The sequence below is a fragment of the Mustela lutreola genome, chromosome 2 (assembly GCF_030435805.1).
Source record: "Mustela lutreola isolate mMusLut2 chromosome 2, mMusLut2.pri, whole genome shotgun sequence".
Classification (NCBI taxonomy): Eukaryota; Metazoa; Chordata; class Mammalia; order Carnivora; family Mustelidae; genus Mustela; species Mustela lutreola.
Window position 1 is genome coordinate 93,534,008 of NC_081291.1, and position 19,503 is coordinate 93,553,510.

At 44.0% G+C, this 19,503-nt stretch overlaps 1 protein-coding gene across 2 annotated transcripts in view; it reads right to left on the reverse strand.

Moving 5' to 3' along the window:
- Window positions 1-19,149, reverse strand: part of CPNE4 (copine 4) — a 477,586-nt gene extending 458,437 nt beyond the window's left edge. The window contains exon 1 of one of the 2 annotated variants that reach the window (XM_059162603.1): window positions 18,976-19,149. In XM_059162603.1, the coding sequence (XP_059018586.1) occupies window positions 18,976-19,031 (56 nt within the window). In that variant the 5' untranslated portion in view covers window positions 19,032-19,149. Of the gene's footprint in view, window positions 1-15,804; window positions 16,273-18,975 lie in introns of those variants that run through there. The other variant, XM_059162604.1, reaches the window with a different exon arrangement.
- Window positions 19,150-19,503: the final 354 nt, after the last annotated feature.

The window sequence follows — 19,503 nt, forward strand, 5'->3', positions numbered from 1 at the left end:
CCCCCGAGGCGCTGCCTTTGCGCCTCCTCCATCCACCCCTGAAGACCCAGACACTCAATCTGGACTGTGCCCTGGACAACACAGGAAGGCTGGAGTCTAACTCTTGACAAAGGCACAGCTCTTTGTGGTAACCCCAAAAAAAGATCCCAGGCAGCTCCGAGCTCCCCAAGAAGTCTCCAGCTGTAGTTTTCCCCTTTCCCTCTAACAGAAATGCCACCACATCGTTATAAGTGTTACTGTACATACTTTTCTAAAAAGAAATTTGCCATGAAAAACACATCCACTGAGGAGACAATGAAGAGGTGATTGATGGGAAAAGAAGAAAATCTACATCCATAAACCCCTGAAATTAGAAGCAGACTTGGGTACAAAAAGATGTGTTTGCTCTTCAGGTGAGAATGTCCATGGCTTTTAGTAGGTTCTCCAAGGGAACAGTGACCCACAAAGACTAAAACTACCACCCTGTATAAGGCAAGTTGCTGGGGGCTCATCAATCAGGAAAAGCATGCCCTGTTACCTTCCCAAACTCAACTGAATTTCATGAAAATGCATTTCCTAGAGTCAACCTATTTCACTAAAACGACAAGTGAATTTTAACATAAGTGCCTTCTTCCCCTTCTACCCCACATCTCCGAAGTGAACAGTCTCTGTGCCTGTCCGTACCTACCAGCCCTGCAGCCTGCATCTGCCGGCGATGGCAGGGGAAGGCCATTTAAACTCGTGACACCCCATTAAGCCCATGCCCACTGCCATCACAACTCTAAATTAAAGTAAACCAATTCCAAATGAGCAAGCCTTGAAACGCTTTCCCTCCTGTCCACCCAAATGCATTCTACAGAAATAAAACAAGTGGTTTTAAAAGAGGTTATAGTTGTAATATACCACATCATCTCGAAACTTAAAATATCACTGGAAGAATAACCAGGGATGTATGTGAAATATCTCACTAAGCCCTAACATAGCACTGCAGGGACATGACGGGTGATTCGATTGCTACACAATAAAATGAAGACGAGAAAAATCAGGGCGACGCACTTGAGCAAGCACCGAAACACGAAATAATGGGAAAATCTGCTTTATCACTTTATTTTTAAAAAGCCGTTAGCAGACTCTGCAGCTGTTAATCACTGCTCACATATGGCATGGCTGTCACCTTTATGAATCATGTTTTATCTTGAAAAGATTGTCCTTTATTACCTTTCCTTTTGCACGTTCCTAACGAGATGTGAAACAAGAAAATAGGAAAAGCTCTGAGGTTCTTCGTGCCAGGATCAACATTTACACATAAGGCAAGTGGAGAAGTATGTTAAAGTTTTAAATTATGTCCAATTTTGTGAAGCTGAATATTAGCATCTTCGTTTCCAAGCTGCTGGAACAGTGCCATCTCTAACCCAAAGGAACTTCTAACTCTAAGACTTTGCCTTGATAGCGCATGAAATCAAAGCCCTAGGTAGCGAGTAGCAGAAATACTCAGATAGCTCTTGTTTTAGACGAAAGATTTAAATGAATTTGTTTCAAAGTAAAAGACATGGTATTGCATCAGTCTGTAGCCATACATCTGAAAAATAAATCTGATGAATGAAGGTAAATATACAGTAACTGAGACCTATGAAGACACACATACAAAGGAATAAGGAATGTTTACAATCATATGCATATGACTGTCCACTTTATTTTTTAAAGATTGTATTTATATTTTTGAGAGAGAGAGAGCATGAGATGGGGGAGGGTCAGACGGAGAAGCAGGCTCCCCACAGAGCAGGGAGCCCGACTCTGGGCTCCATCCCAGGACTCCAGGACCTGAAGGCAGACACTTAACCAACTGAGACACCCAGGTGCTCCTGTGTCCTTACTTTAAAAACAGAATGAGTCAACCAGTATGAAACTCGGGGCTCTCGAAAATGTGCCTCAATGCTCTCGCCTGACCCAGCCTTGCCATTCCTGAACTGCGACATTAGCCATACATCAGCAGACCAAAAAACAGTCACTCTGCATCCAGTCCTGAGACTCCTGGCTCTCCGAAGTTCTAAGAATTAGGAGCTCTCGGAAACTAACATCCTAAGAAGGAACAAATTCTGTTCCTCAGCCAGAAGAACTGGGCAGTCTTTCCATGCAACATACTCTCACCCATGGAGCTACGGTGTACCAGAGTCAGAACGGGGCACAAATCACGGGGTGCTAGTATCAGCCCTGTCCGGCCCTCCTCCCCTCCTCCTTCTGAACAGGAAGCAGTCTGGGTCCTGCAGGTCAAAGCCGAGAGCTTGTGAGCGGGCTTTCCTCTCCTCAAGGGCTGCTCAGGATGCTGCTTGCTCTCAGCTGTCCGACCTGCCCGTGAGTAAGGCACTTACCATGAGGGAAGGCAGGCAGGGCTGCTCCATCTGTGCCCAGGGCTCTGGATGCTGGGGTGCCTGAAAGGAAACTCAGGTGCAGCCTGGGATGTGGATATGGAAGCTGAGACTCTTCCTGCCTCTCAGCAAAGGCAGCATGTCACCCTTCCAAATGAATGAATTAATAAATAACTCCTCGGCCAAATCTGTGGATTTTCCATAGCACATGGAAACCCTGGCTATTTCCTCGGGAAAGAGGACAGTGAGAACTCCGGTGCCTGAGAGGGACACAATTATGCTTTGAAGCAGGAGATGGCTACCCAGATCACACCACAGAGCATGACCCCCTTCTCCCAGGTGATGCAACTCTTATTCCCCTCCCCCCAGGGCCAGAGGACCGGTAAGAGCCAGGAGATTACCATCACCTGTCCCTCCTCCACCCCCCCCCCAACTAGTCAATCAATAGCTTTCCACCCACTTGTATGAGATTTCCCCCTGAGTTTGGTGCATGAGCAGAGGGACATCAGGCACATCTGGTATGTGCCCAAGATTATACCAAGAGCTGCTGAGCGTGAACAATAAACATGTTCTTTAAACCCATCTCCATAATCCGACTCAGAAAAAGCCTTTGGCATGATTTTGATGCTCTCAACTGTTAAATCCCCATGCCTCTCTCCACATAGGACACCCGATAACACTGTGACAGGGGACCGTCATGCCTTTTGACCCTGCGTAATAATTCCAGCTGATGCTAAGTGAGTATGACCGATGGTGATTCAAGAGGCTGTGGCTGTCACTTTGGCAGACTAGGGTGCAAGGTGCCGAGGGTGTCTTGCCTCCTCTCTCTCTCATATGTAAAATACTCCTGCAAGAAGGACCCTTAGAGATCAAATCAGACACTTGGGTTTTATAAATGGGGAAATGGAATACAGACCATAAACCATTCATCTAGAAACTCACAATCATTCATCCAGCAAACACCTACTGTGTACAAGATCTTTGCAACGCATAGCAACAAAATTCTATCATTTAGATATTTGGTCTATGGCCCAAATTTCAGAATACTCCTCCCTTGGATGTTTTTAAGTTTATGCATGTTTCCCATCTAGAGATGACCAAATAGCAATATATCCCAAGCACAGGAACTGGCAAACTTTACTACAAAGAGCCAGACAGCAGACTGTGTGGGCCACAGGGTGTGTCACAACTACCCGGTTCTGACACTGTAGTATGCACGTAACTATCAGCAATAACAGGTGTGACTGTGTTCCAATAAAACTTTATTTACAGAAAAAAAAAAAAGTCTGCCTGCTAGATTTGGCCCACAGGCTATACTTTGCTGACACCTGCCCTTAGTGAATCTCATTTGACAATGACCTTTTTGGGCTGCAGATCTTAAGTTTGCCCTAATCCGATCATATTTAATCGCAAACCTCCCTTAGATTCATAGAAGCTAAGAAGTATATATAAAGGAAAAATCACAGAACAAGGAGTTTAGAGAATGAACCTATAACCAGCTATTACAACTACCCATAAAGCAGAGGGAAGGAATAGGAGTGATAAATAGAACTGCTCCTGCCCATCCAACTAAAGAGGGATGGAAGTTTTCATCTACATAACCAAATGCTGAGCCTCCTTAATTGGGTATCATCTCTTCTCCCCAGTTCAGGAAAGATAATGTCCCTAGGATATCAGGCAGATTCCCATCATTCTGTCCCTATAGGCAATAACTCCCATCCATTCTTGCTGGAGGCAAGTCTAAGCTGGGCTGCTTAGCTTGGTTGACAGGGCAGACTTGGGGCACTCGAAGGGTCAATTATAAGGTCTGATCTTCCCTGAGCCCATTCCCTGGGCATGGTGGAGGGGGGTGGGTTGAGGAGCAGGGGGGTCTGCATCCTTCCCTGTTTGTGTCTGCTTTAGAGAAAGCGGATTTCAAAAGTGGCCCCAGCCAGCTGCAAAACCAACAGGGTTCATCACTTGAGACAGAGTGTTGCTCAGCAGAGCCCATTGAGTCTGAATTTGAGAATTTGGGGCAAAAAGCTCACAACTTAAAAATAGCATCAAAAACTTGGCTGAAAGGGTTCCCAGGTGACCCTCACAGATCATATCACACAGACTCCTGTTTGATGTGAGTCAAAGGAAGATGCGACTGGCAGGTACGCCCAATTACGCCCCAGGCTCTCCTCCAACTGCCTGCCGCTTTACAGAAAGGGAACTCCTTTACAAAGTTATAATCGCCTAGCAGAATGTGCCCTTTACACAAAAATGCCCCGTCAAGGAATCCACGCCGCCTCTGGTCAACTCACAGAAGTGCTTCGTGTCAAATTTCGGCTTTGAAGGAAGATGACAAGTGAGTTCCTCGCATTATATTTCTCTGTTTGTTTTGGATGTGGGATGGGCCTCCGTGACACCAAACATCTGGATAAACATTTTTAAAGAGTCTCTGAACCAGTGGTCCAAGTGCTTATTTTCAAAAAGACCAAAGAATCAAAGGGCTGGAAGATTTACTCTCTTTCCAGCTTCTCATCCAAGGCTCTTGAACAACCCAGTCACCGCCCTTACCCCGTTGCTGCATCGCACTTGGTTCATTGGTTTCTATGAAAATAAAGAGATTTGAACTCATTCATTGATCATCGGTTGAGAACTACATTGAGCTATGTCAGCCCTGATTTGGTTGATTTTACTCAGTAAAATTTAACGATGCCATAAAGCATTAAGAGCCAGCCAAAGCATCAGAGTCTGAACAACCACGGACCATTACACACCAAAGGAAAGTATCTACTAGGACTTCTCATTCGTGTTAGATAATGAATAAAAATGATGGAAAAGGGCAGTATTTCGGTCATTAGCCCACAATTAAACACAACTTGGCTGCCAACAGGACACAAAGCCACAGCTCTGGAGTCTGATCGTTCATCTCTTCCTCCCACCGTAACGAGGCAGCAGGAGTGAGCCCTCAGCTGCTTCCCTGGGCTTCCCTTTTGCAGGCACGTGCCCTGGGGAACCCTGAAGGCAACACACATCACAAATGTGCATGAACTGTGTCTTCATAAATGCCCTCAGCTGGGATAGAGATCCTCCGATGAATAATAAAGTCACCACATCTCAGTTTGGTCTGGGACAGACAGTTTAACTATTGCTTTTCTTTATCGTAAGTGTGCATACACATACATACTTACACATGCAAAAATGTAAGAAAGCAATTCCAAAGCAGGTCAGTCTTTTCTTTAGGAAGCTGTCTTCACTAGAAATATAGGCTGAGGCTTCAGTGAGGCTGACATATTTAAAACACACACACACACACACACGTACATGTACACACACACAAAACGTTTAGGAGGCGAGGAGACATGTCTCATCTTTGCTGGCTACAAAGGTCATCGAAACAAATTAGGGTTGAGAATCTAAGAAAAATGGTACTATTTGCATTGTGGTTTAGTACAACAATTCCCAAAAGGTGACCCATTTTAACTTCTAATACAGTAAATGTGGACAGATTTAATCTAAACAAACAAAAGCTCTTTGGGGGTCTTTGTTAATTTTTGAGAGTGGAAAGGCGCCGTAAGACCAAAAAGTCTAAGAATTCCTGATTTAGTGGAAGGAGCACACATTTTGGAGTAAGATTGTTTTCAGATTTGTTTTATCTCCTCTGTCTCCCATTAGCTGTGTAACCTTAGCCGAGTTACTCAGCTTCTCTGGGCTTCCATTTTCTATGGATCAGACTAATTACCCTTATAATTTTCTGCTCAAGCAAGTTTCCTTGCTGAAACATGATATCCAAAAGGTCAGGGCTATGTCTGTGTGTTCCTGCCAGATCCCCTGAGCCTAGCACAGCACATGGTATGATACATGATAGGGTCTCAATAAATAATTATGAATTGATAGACTGGATAGTTCTGAGGATTAAATAAGATAATATGCATAAGGTGACCAGTGAGGTGCCTGGCATCTAGCCAATGTCACAGTGGCTCTGTAAATATCAGAGCCCTTTCTTTACCACTAATGCTGTTCTCAGTTGTATCATACAGGAGAGCAAATGCACAGCTTGTTTATAGAAAGTGAGCATTTAAGACTTGGTTCTCAAAGGGTGGTCCCCAAACCAGCAGCATCAGCCAAACTGGGGAAACTGTCAGCACATGACTTGGTTCCAGTGCCTGACCGACCAAATCTGAACCTGGCAGGGGCTAAAAGATGTCTATTTGTGTTGTAACAAGTTTTCCAGGAGAGTCTGACTTCGTCCTGAAGTGTGAGAACCACACCTTTGAGACATGCATTGGGTCTCTCTGAAAAGAGTATTTTATGCGAGTAGCATTTTAGACTTTGATAGCAGAGAGTACCTAATATGTCTGCTGCTGGCTGCCTGGAATCTTTTCTTGAGCAAAGGTAGAAGATACATAGAGTCAACTGTAATAAATGTCTGTTGCTAGGCCTTGCAGGGCAGTGTGATTGATTTTGCATTCTGGCTGAGTATCTGGGGGCCAGCGCTAAGCATACTTTGCATCTGAAATAAAGCTGGAACCAGCAGGGACAGAGGAAGTTTTATCTTAGCAAAACCCCAGCATAACCCTTGAGTCATCTTTGTGGCTAGGCATAAAATCTGTGGGTAGGAACAGAGATGGGGGAGGGGATAAAGGTAAATTGTTGTCGGTGGCTGGGGGAAGCACACATTTTATTGCTGATTTCTTTTTTTTTTTTTTAAGATTTTATTTATTTATTTGACAAAGAGAGAGAGAGATAGCAAGAGAAGGAACACAAGCAGGCAGAGTGGGAGAGGGAGAAGCAGGCTTCCAGCGAAGCAGGGAGCCTGATGTGGGGCTTGATCCCAGGACCCTGGGATCATGACCTGAGCGGAAGGCAGATGCTTAAGTCACCCAGGCACCCCATTATTGCTGATTTCTATCAGACCTTTGCAAACACACTCCTAGTCTTCACAACTCCCTTACAGTATAGCAAACCACTACCACTTGGGTAATCACTCGTAAGCTCTGAATTTTGAGGAATGTCACCAGCCAGTACCAGTGACAATGTGAGTAATTTCCACGTGCCTGCAATCCGATGGGCACTTGGGGCACTACGGATATACACCATATCCTTCGAGGCTCCCCGCTAACCTAGGGTACAGGCACTACCATTACTCATTTTACATGTATGGAAATTGAACTTCGAGAGATGTAGCAGAGCTGGGATTCAAACCCACACGTGCCTGACTAAAGATTTATGCTTTTCATTAAAAGTTCTACCTACCTATATACAGCACAGAGTACAGCCTTGTAAATATAACGGAGCACATTTTGGGTAGAAGCTATGATTCAAGGAATGAAGTAAAACTCACACAGAGTCAAAATAATCCCCCCCAAAATTCCATAAATTGTTCATCAAGTACAACATATACTGTATTACATATACAATGTCTACAGTAAGAGATCTGTACCACTTCAAACATTAATTTAGATTATACAATGTAGAATAATCAAAATACAGTGAGAGTATTTTTAATAAATGAGAGAGGGTGTAGAGTTGATTTTGAGTCAGTTCAATGTACACTGTGGCCACTCACAAACCTGGCTTCATGCAGGATACATGCTAAGGGAGTGGACATGCACACAGGGTGACATAGAGTTATGTATGTTCCAGAAGGTTCTAGGCACTCTGGAGTTATCACAAGAAGTGCACTATACAGCTGTTTCCCAGAAAAGCTTGTGAAAAGCCAGGGGAGTGGGCACAGCCATGCATGGTTACATTACAGGGCAGGGGCTAGAGTCCAGCCAGGCCATGAGATAACTTGGAAAAGGGGATCTGAGCCTTCATGAGAGAAGCAGCTATAGAAGGACGGAGAAGAAACAAAGATCACACAAAACAGGGATTTGAACAAAACACCCAGCCCTGGAATTGGGGTGGGGGCACCCTAAATTTGAGTCCTCCCCTGTTGCTACTGCTTTGGCATTGGCCCAATTATTTATAATGTAGGACTAATGATATCTAACCCACAAAATATGTATTTGTAGTGATTATATATGTGTTTATGTTTATACAGTGGAATAATTTTATTTTTTATGCAAGATAAATGTGCATTATCTCAAATAAATTAAAATCACTTTGGAAAAGGTACTATATCCTCCTTTAAATCTTTTCTGGGAAGAATGGAGAGGAGGAGTGGGAGGCTAAGAAATAAGTAACACTTAGTGCACACCTATGACGCAGGTCCTCTACTTTATCCCCGTTTTTACAAACAAAGGAATAAGGCTCAGAGAGACTTGGTAATTTTCCCAAAGCCAAACAGCTGTCGAGTGGCAAAGCCAAAATTCGAACAAGTTCTGTCTACCTTCAGACTGAAGCCACTTCCTAACAAAGCTCAGCAAATGTTTGTCTTTACCAAATTGCATTACAACCTAGTGATTTCCTGGCATACTCCTAAATAAGAGTGAGGAAGGAGGAAGCCAAATTGTTCACACAGTCAACCAAAGCTTGCTGAGCAACGGCTGGATGCCTGGCCGTTTGAGGTCCAGCAGTGAATAAGACAGGGACAGTCCTGCTCCCATGAAGTGGGGAGGAAGATTCGTGCAGCATGGGGCAGAGACCAAGGGTACAGAATCCTCTGTCTTGCCCTAACTCAGCCACCAAACAGCTTGTGTGAATGAGTTCACCCTGCTGGGACTCAGTTTCTTTATCTGAAGAATGGGAAAGGGGTGTACCTAATTTGATAGGATTGTCCAGCTCTCACATTCTCTGATTTCATAAGAAGCTTTTACTTTCCTGTCTCGATAAAATTCAGTCGGGCCATGAGCTGTGATGAATGTTATTCACTGGCCCCTCCCGGACCAAACCAACTATTTCTACCTTTTTCCTCTTATCAGGACTTTCCTCCAACACGATAGACAATCGGTCAAGTCACAGAATTCCAACTACAGACTCTAGGAGTTCTGCAATCTACGTAATCAGGGGAAATTAACACATGAAGCCCAAGGTGCCCAGCCCCTGGTGTCACAACCACAAGTTCTCACAGACAAAACTCCTATACTTCTCCATTTGGTCACCGGAATTTCTGTCTCTAAGTTACTTGTTGAAACAACTGTACAAAACCTAACAAAGACATCAGATCAGGCAGCCTGTGCCCCCTGGGTCTCCAAGTAAGTTAAAAGCTTTTCCATCACTTGAAAAATAATGATAAAACATTTCTTTTAACCATTCTACTACGACCCTTATTATTTTTCATTTTTATTGATATTTCCATTGAATACACCTTTCAGTATTTTAAAAAACAGAATCCTTATTTAGATTATTCCAGGCCCACCCCTCAGTGATGCGTTCCTTGTTGTGTTGTTATACTTCCTTCATGTTTCCTCTAAAAGTCACTTTCCTGTTTAAATGGATTAAGTCAGTTATATGGGCACTTATATAGATGAAGCTAAAATCCACAGGGTGGTGGTAGGAGCTGACTGGATTTGAGGGCCTCCATCAGCATGGCCAAACAGACACGCAAACCTAAGTGCACACTGAGTGAGATTTCCCCCCACCCCGCTCCTTCCTCTGCCTCAGAATCACCCTCCCCAGACCAGGTTCCTTGATATCCAGGGAGAAGCAAAAACACCTGAGTATAAGGGCCTTGAGGGACCATTCCCCAGGTTCTCTGACACAAAGCAAATGATTCCCAGATCTCTCAACCTACAAAAAACTTGCTCATCTCGCTCCTCGCACTTAACCTCCATGAGTTTCAATATCTGTTCTCACATACCCGTCTGCCCGCAAGCCTGCCACTTCCAAAGATATGAATGCCATGTGTATCCCCAGTGCCCAATACAGGTTTTGTGATCAATTATTACTCAACAGATGGATAAATGAGATCCTTCTGCTGAGGGAGTTGGGGGCATGGATAGGAGAGAAAGAAGCTCATGTGTTAAGAAAAGGATGAAGTTTTGAGGGAACTGTTAAGAGAAGGACACAGGAGCTAACATTTGCCTGCCCACTAAAATACTGGACCCTGTTAAACAGTCCACATTCACAACTATGACCAGCCCCATTTTCCGGATGCTAACACTCTTGCAAGTGAAGTAATCGATTCTGTCTGCAGCATGAGAACTGTAAGCCCCAAATTCAAGCCAGGTATTTCTAAATCCAGAGTTCTTCCACTGGTGAGAGGCCCCAGTGTGGGGAAACAGAGGGTGGCCAAACTCAGGACAGCGCGTCACGGTGAATCCGAAGAGCAGGTAGACTGTCCAGTTCCTGGGCAACCCAAGCGCCCCACCGGATTCCGAAGGCAACATCTTTTGTCTTCTCTCTGAGGCAATTTGGACTGGAGAGTAAGAGGCGCTGGGAAAACCAATACTTCATATCTGAGGACAGCTTTGGGGTTCAGTTAAACCCCATCGCTGAGCCTAGAAGTCGGGTTCATGGTCCCAGGAGGTGGGCTCTGCCGGTGCTCCGGCGCCCTCTAGCGACCGTCTCCTCTAAAGCCAACTTCCTCCAGCCCTTCCCCCTTGCTTCAACAGCTATCAGGGGCGGGCCCTTCCCCTTGGACCCCTGCTCGCTTATTTTTGTTCCTCCTTTCCCTCAAAGCACGAAGAATTGTCCTGCAGAAGTTTCGATAAGAACGGTCTTTTAGTCAAGACACCTTAAACCTGAGACGGTTTCTAGGCTTAACCTGAAATACTGTATTTTTCCCCTGATGTTTCCAAGGAGAAATGTTTCTCGTTTTTTAAGTAATAAGAAATACAAAGTTAGAAATATTATGTTTTGAGCCAAAGATGGAAAAACAACGTTTTAGAGTGTGTTCTTTCTGAATGGACCTTTAATTGAAAACAGAATAAAAGATTCCCCTGTGAGTTCCTGGAAGTGTATCCGCTCATAAACTCTCTTTGTTTATTTTATTGATTCAATTATGACATTTAAAATAGAAAACTAAGACTGTGCATGAACAATTCTTCACAAAACATGCACATTAACTGAGATGGCTGCAGACAATGATTTTCCACAAATTTAATCACATCTACTGGGTAAATATTGCATTGGCTCCAAGAGAGAACAAAGTTGTAAGTCCCAAGGCTGCTCCCCAAAACACTCCATTAGAGGCAGGAGCCACCCACCACTATCCTCAGCTCAGTAAAAATTATCAGTGTCCGTGGCACCAGAGACTGGCACCACCACAGTAATTATCTCCAGGGAACTTGAGTCTCTCTACAGAGAAAGGAGTCATCGGGGGGTTGTGGAGTGAGTCCCCTGATCTTGACCAAGTCACCTCTCTGAAATTTAGTTTCCACATCTGTCAGATTAAATAGCTAGAGTCAAGAGATGATCCCCAAGCTCTCTTCCAGTTTGGAGAGTCACAGATACAAAGCGATAAAGTTGTTGCTCACAGTTTAGAAACGAGCCCACCACGGGCCAACTCTAAGTTGGCTCCCCCACACCCAGGAGTGTACTAAAACCAGAGAACTGGAATAAACCTTTCCAAATAAGTCATCCTTACCAATCACTTTTATTTTTCGAAACTGGCTTTCAAACCTCCAATATTTACTGACCTAAAAGCTAGTGGTTGTCAAGAGGCTTTCCAAAGAATACAAGAGCCAGAGAAAGGACTTTCTGGGCTTTGCCTATGTAGGGAAAACATATACTATATCATATATATTTAGTAATTCATAGACGAAACAGAAAGCTCCCACATAAATGAGATTCCTAGCACAGAAAAGATGGGAAGTATATGCAGGCACTGCGATGTCTTTATTATGCAGTCCCACGTGTTAGCAGGCATCCACTCAGTGAATTTAGTGCTAACTAAGGCCTTACTATCTATCATCTACTTCCAATATCATACAAAAGGCAGCACACCATGCCTGATCCAATTATTGAGCTTGATTTTGGACTTTCACCAACTTCCACATAAACACCTTATTCAAAGAATGGATTTGTAACTCCAACCCACTCATTTACATAACATACTTCCCTCAAAAGGAAAACCATTATAGAACTTTTAGGATATCCTAAAAAAGAATTAAAGTTCTATAATCTGTTCTTTATCACCTACATTTAATTCAGAGAAAGGGAGAGTGAAATGGAATTCTATTATTGTAGGCTGGAAGGTCAGTTCTGATGCACTATAGAAGGGTCTTGAACCATGTGACATTTTTATTTTAAATGCATTTTAAATGTCCTGTTTGGGTATTTTGTGATTCTGGGTTACTGGCTACTGTTGCCAAGGCAATATGACTTTGGGTGACCATATCATCCAAAGGGGTTTTTGTTTTGTTTTAAAATATTAACAAAACAAAAATGGAAAGATCAAACATAAAGAACAAATTTAGCCTTTTTCTTCTTCAGAATGAATGAAATACAGATCTTCTGGCCATATCTCTAGCTAAAAAATACAAAAACTCCTGAAGTGACTTTCCCTATTAGTGTAGAGCCTTTCTCCCAGTCTGTCAGGTTGATGCCATCAAAGTGCCCTTCTCACTCTTCGTTCTGGATTCAAATCCTCCTGAAAGTGTGGGCATTAATGACACATAACATCAACTGTTCACCTCCAACACATTTGCCTCCAAATGGAAAAATCCTTTATATGAATAAAGGTGGTCATAATGATCCAGAGTATTATGTTTCAAGGTACATTAAAAAGGTTTGCTGCAAACCATATGAAAACATTCAGTTGGGTTCCAAAAGATTCAAACACAGATGAGAATAAAGATTCCACTATTGACCCACTTTTTTTCTCTGTGGTTATTTTTTATAGTCACTAAAATCTTAAGGTTTTTAGTCATGATGGACTCAAATCATCTGGTGATAGGAAGAATCAAATATTCCTATTTTTTGGAATACTACATAAAACTTCTTTGGAAATAGATTAACACCTTTTTTCCTACTAACTGGAATGAGGTATGTTTTAATCAGAAATCCACATGCAGATTAAGAAACACTTTAATACAGAGACTTTTTAATTAAAACATCTAAAAGCAGGATTACCCTAAAAAAAAAAAAAATCAATGATTCAAGCAAAATGCCATGTTGCTACCAGAGACCTAGAGATAAACAGGAAGTCTTTTAAGTACAATTTAAAAACAATCACAAACCTCAGAGCTACTGTGTTGAAAGAAATACTTAGAAACTCCAGTGAAGTGGTTGTCTCATGCTGGGAAACTCGCTGGACCCCATCTGTGCCTGCTTCCAATAAATTATACTAGGAGTGTGTCTGGAAGGATAAAAATGAGGCTGACCACTCACGGGAAAGGTAAAGTTTGACGGCCAAGAGAGTTTTCACATGGTAACACATGAATAGACCTTTGGTTCCATTACAGGCAAGCTCTCCTCACCCAACCATTCAAAACTGCCCGGGATTCAACATCCACTCCTGCTATGGACTGATACTTCCTTTTATGTAATGCCCAGGGAACATCACCTGGTTTTGATGTGATTTGAGTTTGTTCTTGTAAAGCTGTCATAATCTTTCCATCAGAGATAAATGAGGAGATTCTGGTCTTCATTAGTATGCACTTAACACAGGTGTCCTCTCTGTATTTGCCAGCCCTTCTATTTTGATCCACTTACCTACATGTGAATACCTTTGACCTACTCTGAGCTCAGACCCCTGATCTGCAAGAGCAACTCTGTCAGTCTCTCTTTAAAAATAGACAAGTCCATAAAATTAATTTAACCTAGAAATGGCAGCTTAGTAAGGGAAATGAAAACATCAGAAGTTATTTAATCACAGCAATAGCCATCCTGAGCTCTGTCTTATCTGCTGAGTAATAAAAAGAAATGGGACCTTCCTAAACTTGAAGGGCATCAAATAAGTAAAATTCTTGTTTGTCTCTGGCTCTTGGGGGGAGGGGGGATGTACTAACGCAGGTTAACCAGTGTATACTAACTACAATACATTGTCAAGGATTCATAACATCTATGCTCTAGGAAAGTTGGTTTTTCTGGGGAGAGAGGTTTTTTTTTTTTTTATGAAAAGCCAAAAAAAAAAACAAAAAACAAAAAAACAAAAAACCCCACCCCACAAGCATCTTTGAGAATAGGGGTTGTTAAGAGGGCAATCGAAGGAACAAGGAGAAAACAATATTTCATTTGAAGTTAAGATGATTTTTCACAAAGACTACTAGGCTTTAGTATCAGTTTAAGGACACTTTAAATACCTTGGACAGCTCAAAAATGCTGTTTAGGAAAACGAAAACCACGTGAGCCAAAACAATCAGAGCAGTGCTTTAAAAATCCCTGGCAAAGCAACAAGAGGAAACAAGGGAATGAGGGTTGGTTTTGCATAGTTTTGAACACAGATGTAGAGGAATGAGGGATCTCCTCCCAAAAGACACTGAAATCCTATAGCATCAGTGGGCCAATAAGTATGATGGGGGAGAGGGGTGGGGAAGGGTTGTTCTTTCCAGTTATTTCTCTTACAAAGTTTCCCAGGACACTCACCCCTCCCTAACTTATCCACCACCACTTCTCTGCCCATCTTCCCTCCCTCCACCTCGGGAACCCCCACAGCCCGAATTTCCCAAGCTTGAACCCCTGGGATCACCGCTGCAGTCTATGATACTTCCTGGAGACTCCCAAATTCTGGGACTGGAAGCCAGTCTTGCAAGGACGCCTGGGGGGTGCGGTGGGATCTGGAGGGCAGGATGGGAACTGGGGCCTTAAAGCCCACCCACTTCTTTCAAAGGAAAAGAGTGCATCTTCCTAAGAGTATTTCAGCCAGCTCCCCACTGGATAGTCATCAGCACTGAGACTTAGCATGGATCACCTCCAAATTGTCTCCCTGGATTCTGCCCTAACGATCCACGGGCTTCTCTTATCCTACAAGGGGTTCTTATCTCTTTAGTTGGCCATGGCTAGCTGTTTGGTGGTCCCTCCAGTCCCACCCCTGGCCCCATTCCCTCATGGCTACTTTAACAGAAGGAGAGCTGAGGGACTTGGTTGAATCAAAGGACTTGCAAGCCTACTGATTAGTTTTAAGCCCGAGAGGCCCGGCCACAATTACATACTATTGGGACCTATTGTAAGGGGGGTGGAGGAAGGAAGCTGAGAGGCTAAATCCAACAGCAGCTAGATCAAGGACTGGCCACCGCTACAATTTCCCAAAGCTTTCTCACTGTCAGAGGGGGAGGCTGCAACTTCAGCAAGGACTCTCCTCCCCTCCCCCTCCCCGATTTCTAAGACGGCAATGCCCCACTCCCCCCCGCCACCGCTTGCAGGACCGGATCCCCGGCGGGTGTGCTGCCGTCCCCTCCGCGGGCTTGCTCCCCATCCCGCGCGCCCCACCCCACCGAGGCGAGTTGAGCGGACACCAGAAGACGAGATGCATGGGATGAAAGTTCCCTCGGATTAAAGACTGTGCTCGTAGCTGCTTCTTAAAACAGCAGCAGCAGTGATAAGCAAATCTGAGCGAAAGCAGCGCATCTCAAAAGTTGGTCTTGCTACGCAGCAGCCCCGAAGGACTTTGCCATCGCAACGCCCCAAAGAACACAGGAATGCGGAGTTGGCATCTACTTACCTGGAGGTACCAACCTCGAAGAGTAGGAAGAGAATCGAGCCTGGGACGAGGTCTGTCCTACCCCGAGGATGCAGAATCCGGCTCTGGAGTGGAGGTGGTTGGTGGTGTAGTTGGTGGTGGTGTGAGGCGGGGGTCGGACGCCCTCCCCCCTCGTCCTCTCAGGCCAGTTTAGCAACAGCGGACGGGAAAGATGCTGAGAGGGGAGTTTGGTCTCTCCGGAAACCCGGACTCCATCCTTGGAGGTGGGGGCTGGGGAAAGGGTGAAAATGTTGGAGGTGGAGGCTGAGCTCTCAGTAAACTCAGAGAGTAAGTGGAAGGTACGGGGAGGAAGCCAGAGGGAACAGAGAGGAGACGGGAGGAAGGAAGGGAGGAAGAGACGGGGACGCGAGGGTGGTGGGGAGATGGCAGCTTCTCAGAGAGGTTTCCACCTTCTGACGAAACCCATGCGCCCGGCAACCGGCGAGATATTAGTTGGGAAACCTCGGCGCGAGCGCCCCCTGGGGGGTTCCGGCGGAGGCGAGCCCTGCCCCGGGAATGCGAGTCCGCGGCCCCGCCCAGCGCGGGCACTGGATGCGGGGGCTCCGTCGCTCACGCCGGGCTCCTGGGGACCGTAACGGAGTTCTCCAAATGCTTAGACCTCATCTCCACTTCAGAATAAAGCGGTCATATCTGGGAGGGCGTGCGAGCTATACTTCTTCCTGCACACATTCAAGGAAACTTCTTGAATGGATGTTCAACTGCTACCAAAAATGAAGATCTGATATTGCCCACTTCTGTATCTTTGGGGTCGCACAAAAGTGCTTGGCATATGGTAGGAGACGAATATTTATTTTTTTTAGTACATAAATGCATAAATAATTGAATGGAGGAGACTTTTCATCACACGTGTTCCTGAATACATCCATCTCACAAATAAGTATAAGATAAAGAAATTAACTCAGAGAGTACTATGTTTTAAAATATACAGAAACATGTTGTCTTATGTAAGGGGTAACCACTGCCACATGTCGTGAAGCACTTTAGGAAGCAAGTATGGTTTTCCTGTTCCAAAACTTATTCAAAGTCAAATTCAGATAAACGAGCAATAGAAAGACTTACTGCGCATCGTGTCTTGTTGTTTCTGCAACAGCAAATAAACTAGACAACTACTCTGTCAGCATATTGCCACACTGTATCTCTCAGGTATCGTCAGAATCACATATTGGGCTTCAGAATCCTTAAGGGTTAGAAAAAAAGGCTGTCTCTGACATCGGGTGGACATGGAGATGTTACAATATAATATGGACAGGAATGCAAGGAGAGAGGCCGCTCTTCCTCCCCATCCTCTTAACAAGGCTTCTCTTCATGTGAAGAGGTTATCGGCCAAGAATTTTTCACCAACCAGAATTCTCAATTTCAAAGGGCAGAGATGGAGAAATAATGCAATAAGGAGCAGGTGCCCTACTAATGGCTCTATCAAGGCAATTAGGAAGATGTTTGAGATGTGGGAGAAGAGTCTTCAGAAGGAAAAAAACAATAATATATTTCTTCCCTCAGCTCACCTCTCTTCTGAAGTAAGATAACACTAAACATTGACCCTAGGATCTTAGGGAGCTTGCCTATATACCAAAGCTCCTTTGATTCACTTTGATTTGAAAAACTTGGGTCATGTGGCTAAACATAAGCCAATGAATGCACCCCAGGATATGGGATCGCACTGAAGCACCAGGGTGCTGTGTGTGGGAGCATTCCGTGGGCTCTGTCCCACTCCTGGAGCCAGAGTGGACCACCACCTGATCCACATTAACTCAGAGTGAAACATAGGGATAGTTCTCCATTACAGTTTCAAGATCTTCCCACTGGGAATAGGGGGATCGATGCTGAGCATATAAAGTCAGCCTATGTTTACTAAATATGAAAATATTAAGTCAGAAAGTATTTCAGGTTTAATTAAGAAGTAGTCTTGGTGGGGCACGTGAGTGGCTCCGTGGATTAAGCCTCTGCCTTCGCTCAGATCATGATCTCAGGGTCCCGGGATCCAGCCCCGCATCAGGCTCTCTGCTCAGCAGAGAGCCTGCTTCCCCCTTTCTCTCTCTCTGCCCACATGTGATCTCTGTCTGTCAAGTAAATAAATAAAATCTTTAAAAAAAAAAAAAAAGAAGTAGCAGCCTCGGTAATGAACTTGAATTAAAGTTTGAGCTGGATTGTACCTGCAAAGATGAAAGGGAATAAAAGGAAAGTGATTTCTTTGCCTGTTGATTTTGTTCCCTTAAATTTAAGTCCTGTGAAGCAAAGATCTGTTTTGTTGTCTTGTTTGTGATTGTGACCCCAATGCTGAGTTCGACACCTGTCCTTAGCAGTCAATAAACATTAGTTAAATTAGATTTTTAAAACTACCTTAGAGATCATTTAACACAAACCTCTTATTTTTGAGGCATGCTGAGCATGTACTATTTCCAGGCAATCTGTTAGGCACTCTGTTGACTATCCCATCTAATTTTCTCAACAATCTGCCCAGGTAGGTTTCATGATTTCTACAACAAACCTGGGGTTTGAGTGGTCAGAAAGCCCAGACTGGGCTAATGAGAGTATTAATGGAAGTATTAATGGAAGGGAGTATTAATGGAAGTATTATAATTAATGTTTAATATAATTAATATAATTATTAATGGAAGTATTAATGGAATCAGGCTCTGAAGGGACAAGGCAGATTGGCTGAATACATGAACCATGGAAAAGAATGAAGAATACAGTCAGAACCCATAGGGAAGAACCCAGTACAATCATCTCTGGCCCCCATGTTAAAAGCACAGGCACACAAACTAAATGCAATGCCACAACTTATGACAAATATGGTTTCCCCTGCCAGCCAGCTTCAGCTCCCTAATTAGAAACAGTTGCCTGCAAGTCAGTGTACAGAACACACATGCAGTTTTTTCCAGAAACTTGGAATTGTTTTTTTTTTTTTCAAGGCAGGACACTGAAGGTAAATTCAAAGAGGCTCTTCTCAGGGCACATAAAGGAGAATTTACTCCCACCTCTCATATGAAATCAACAGCTTATCTCTGTAAATGAAGATCTATAACCCACTAATGAACTATGGTTGCAGTTACTGCCCCCACAGCAAGTTGCTTACCAGCCAGAGTCCCTTCAACAATTGTGACATGACATCCCGTTATCTGTATCACTCACCTCCTTCCAATTCTCCTTTTCGTGGATTCTGAGCTGCTGGGTTCTACAGCCATCATCAAAATTGTCTAAATCCAAGCCACAAAGTCACGGTGCCACTGGTGTTCCCAAGACGCAAAGGAGGCTCCGGCTCTGAGTAGATCCCCTCGCCGGGTCTTTGTTGGTTAACATAAGGGGAGACATCCGCTCACTGTCCTGTGCCAATATGAAAGGCACCCCACCCATCAGTGTGACAAGGGAAATGCTGGAATGGAGCCAGGGAACAAAAGGGAAGAAATGTGAATTCTTACCAATGCAGTTGATACCATTTTTTAAGGGAAGCAGATGATGAAGGGGAAAAACAGGCAGAGTCAATGCCCTGCATTAAAAACCCTGGATCCTTCCTTGAGTGAGTCAGGGTGAGCATTTTGTTTTGAAATTGAATTTGTTTTCTTTTTTCCTTTCAAGCTGTAGGATGGTTACATACTCAACGAGTCAAAGGGATGGCTGTAAATAACAGGATTTATTTTTGAAGCTTTGATTCAAATAAAA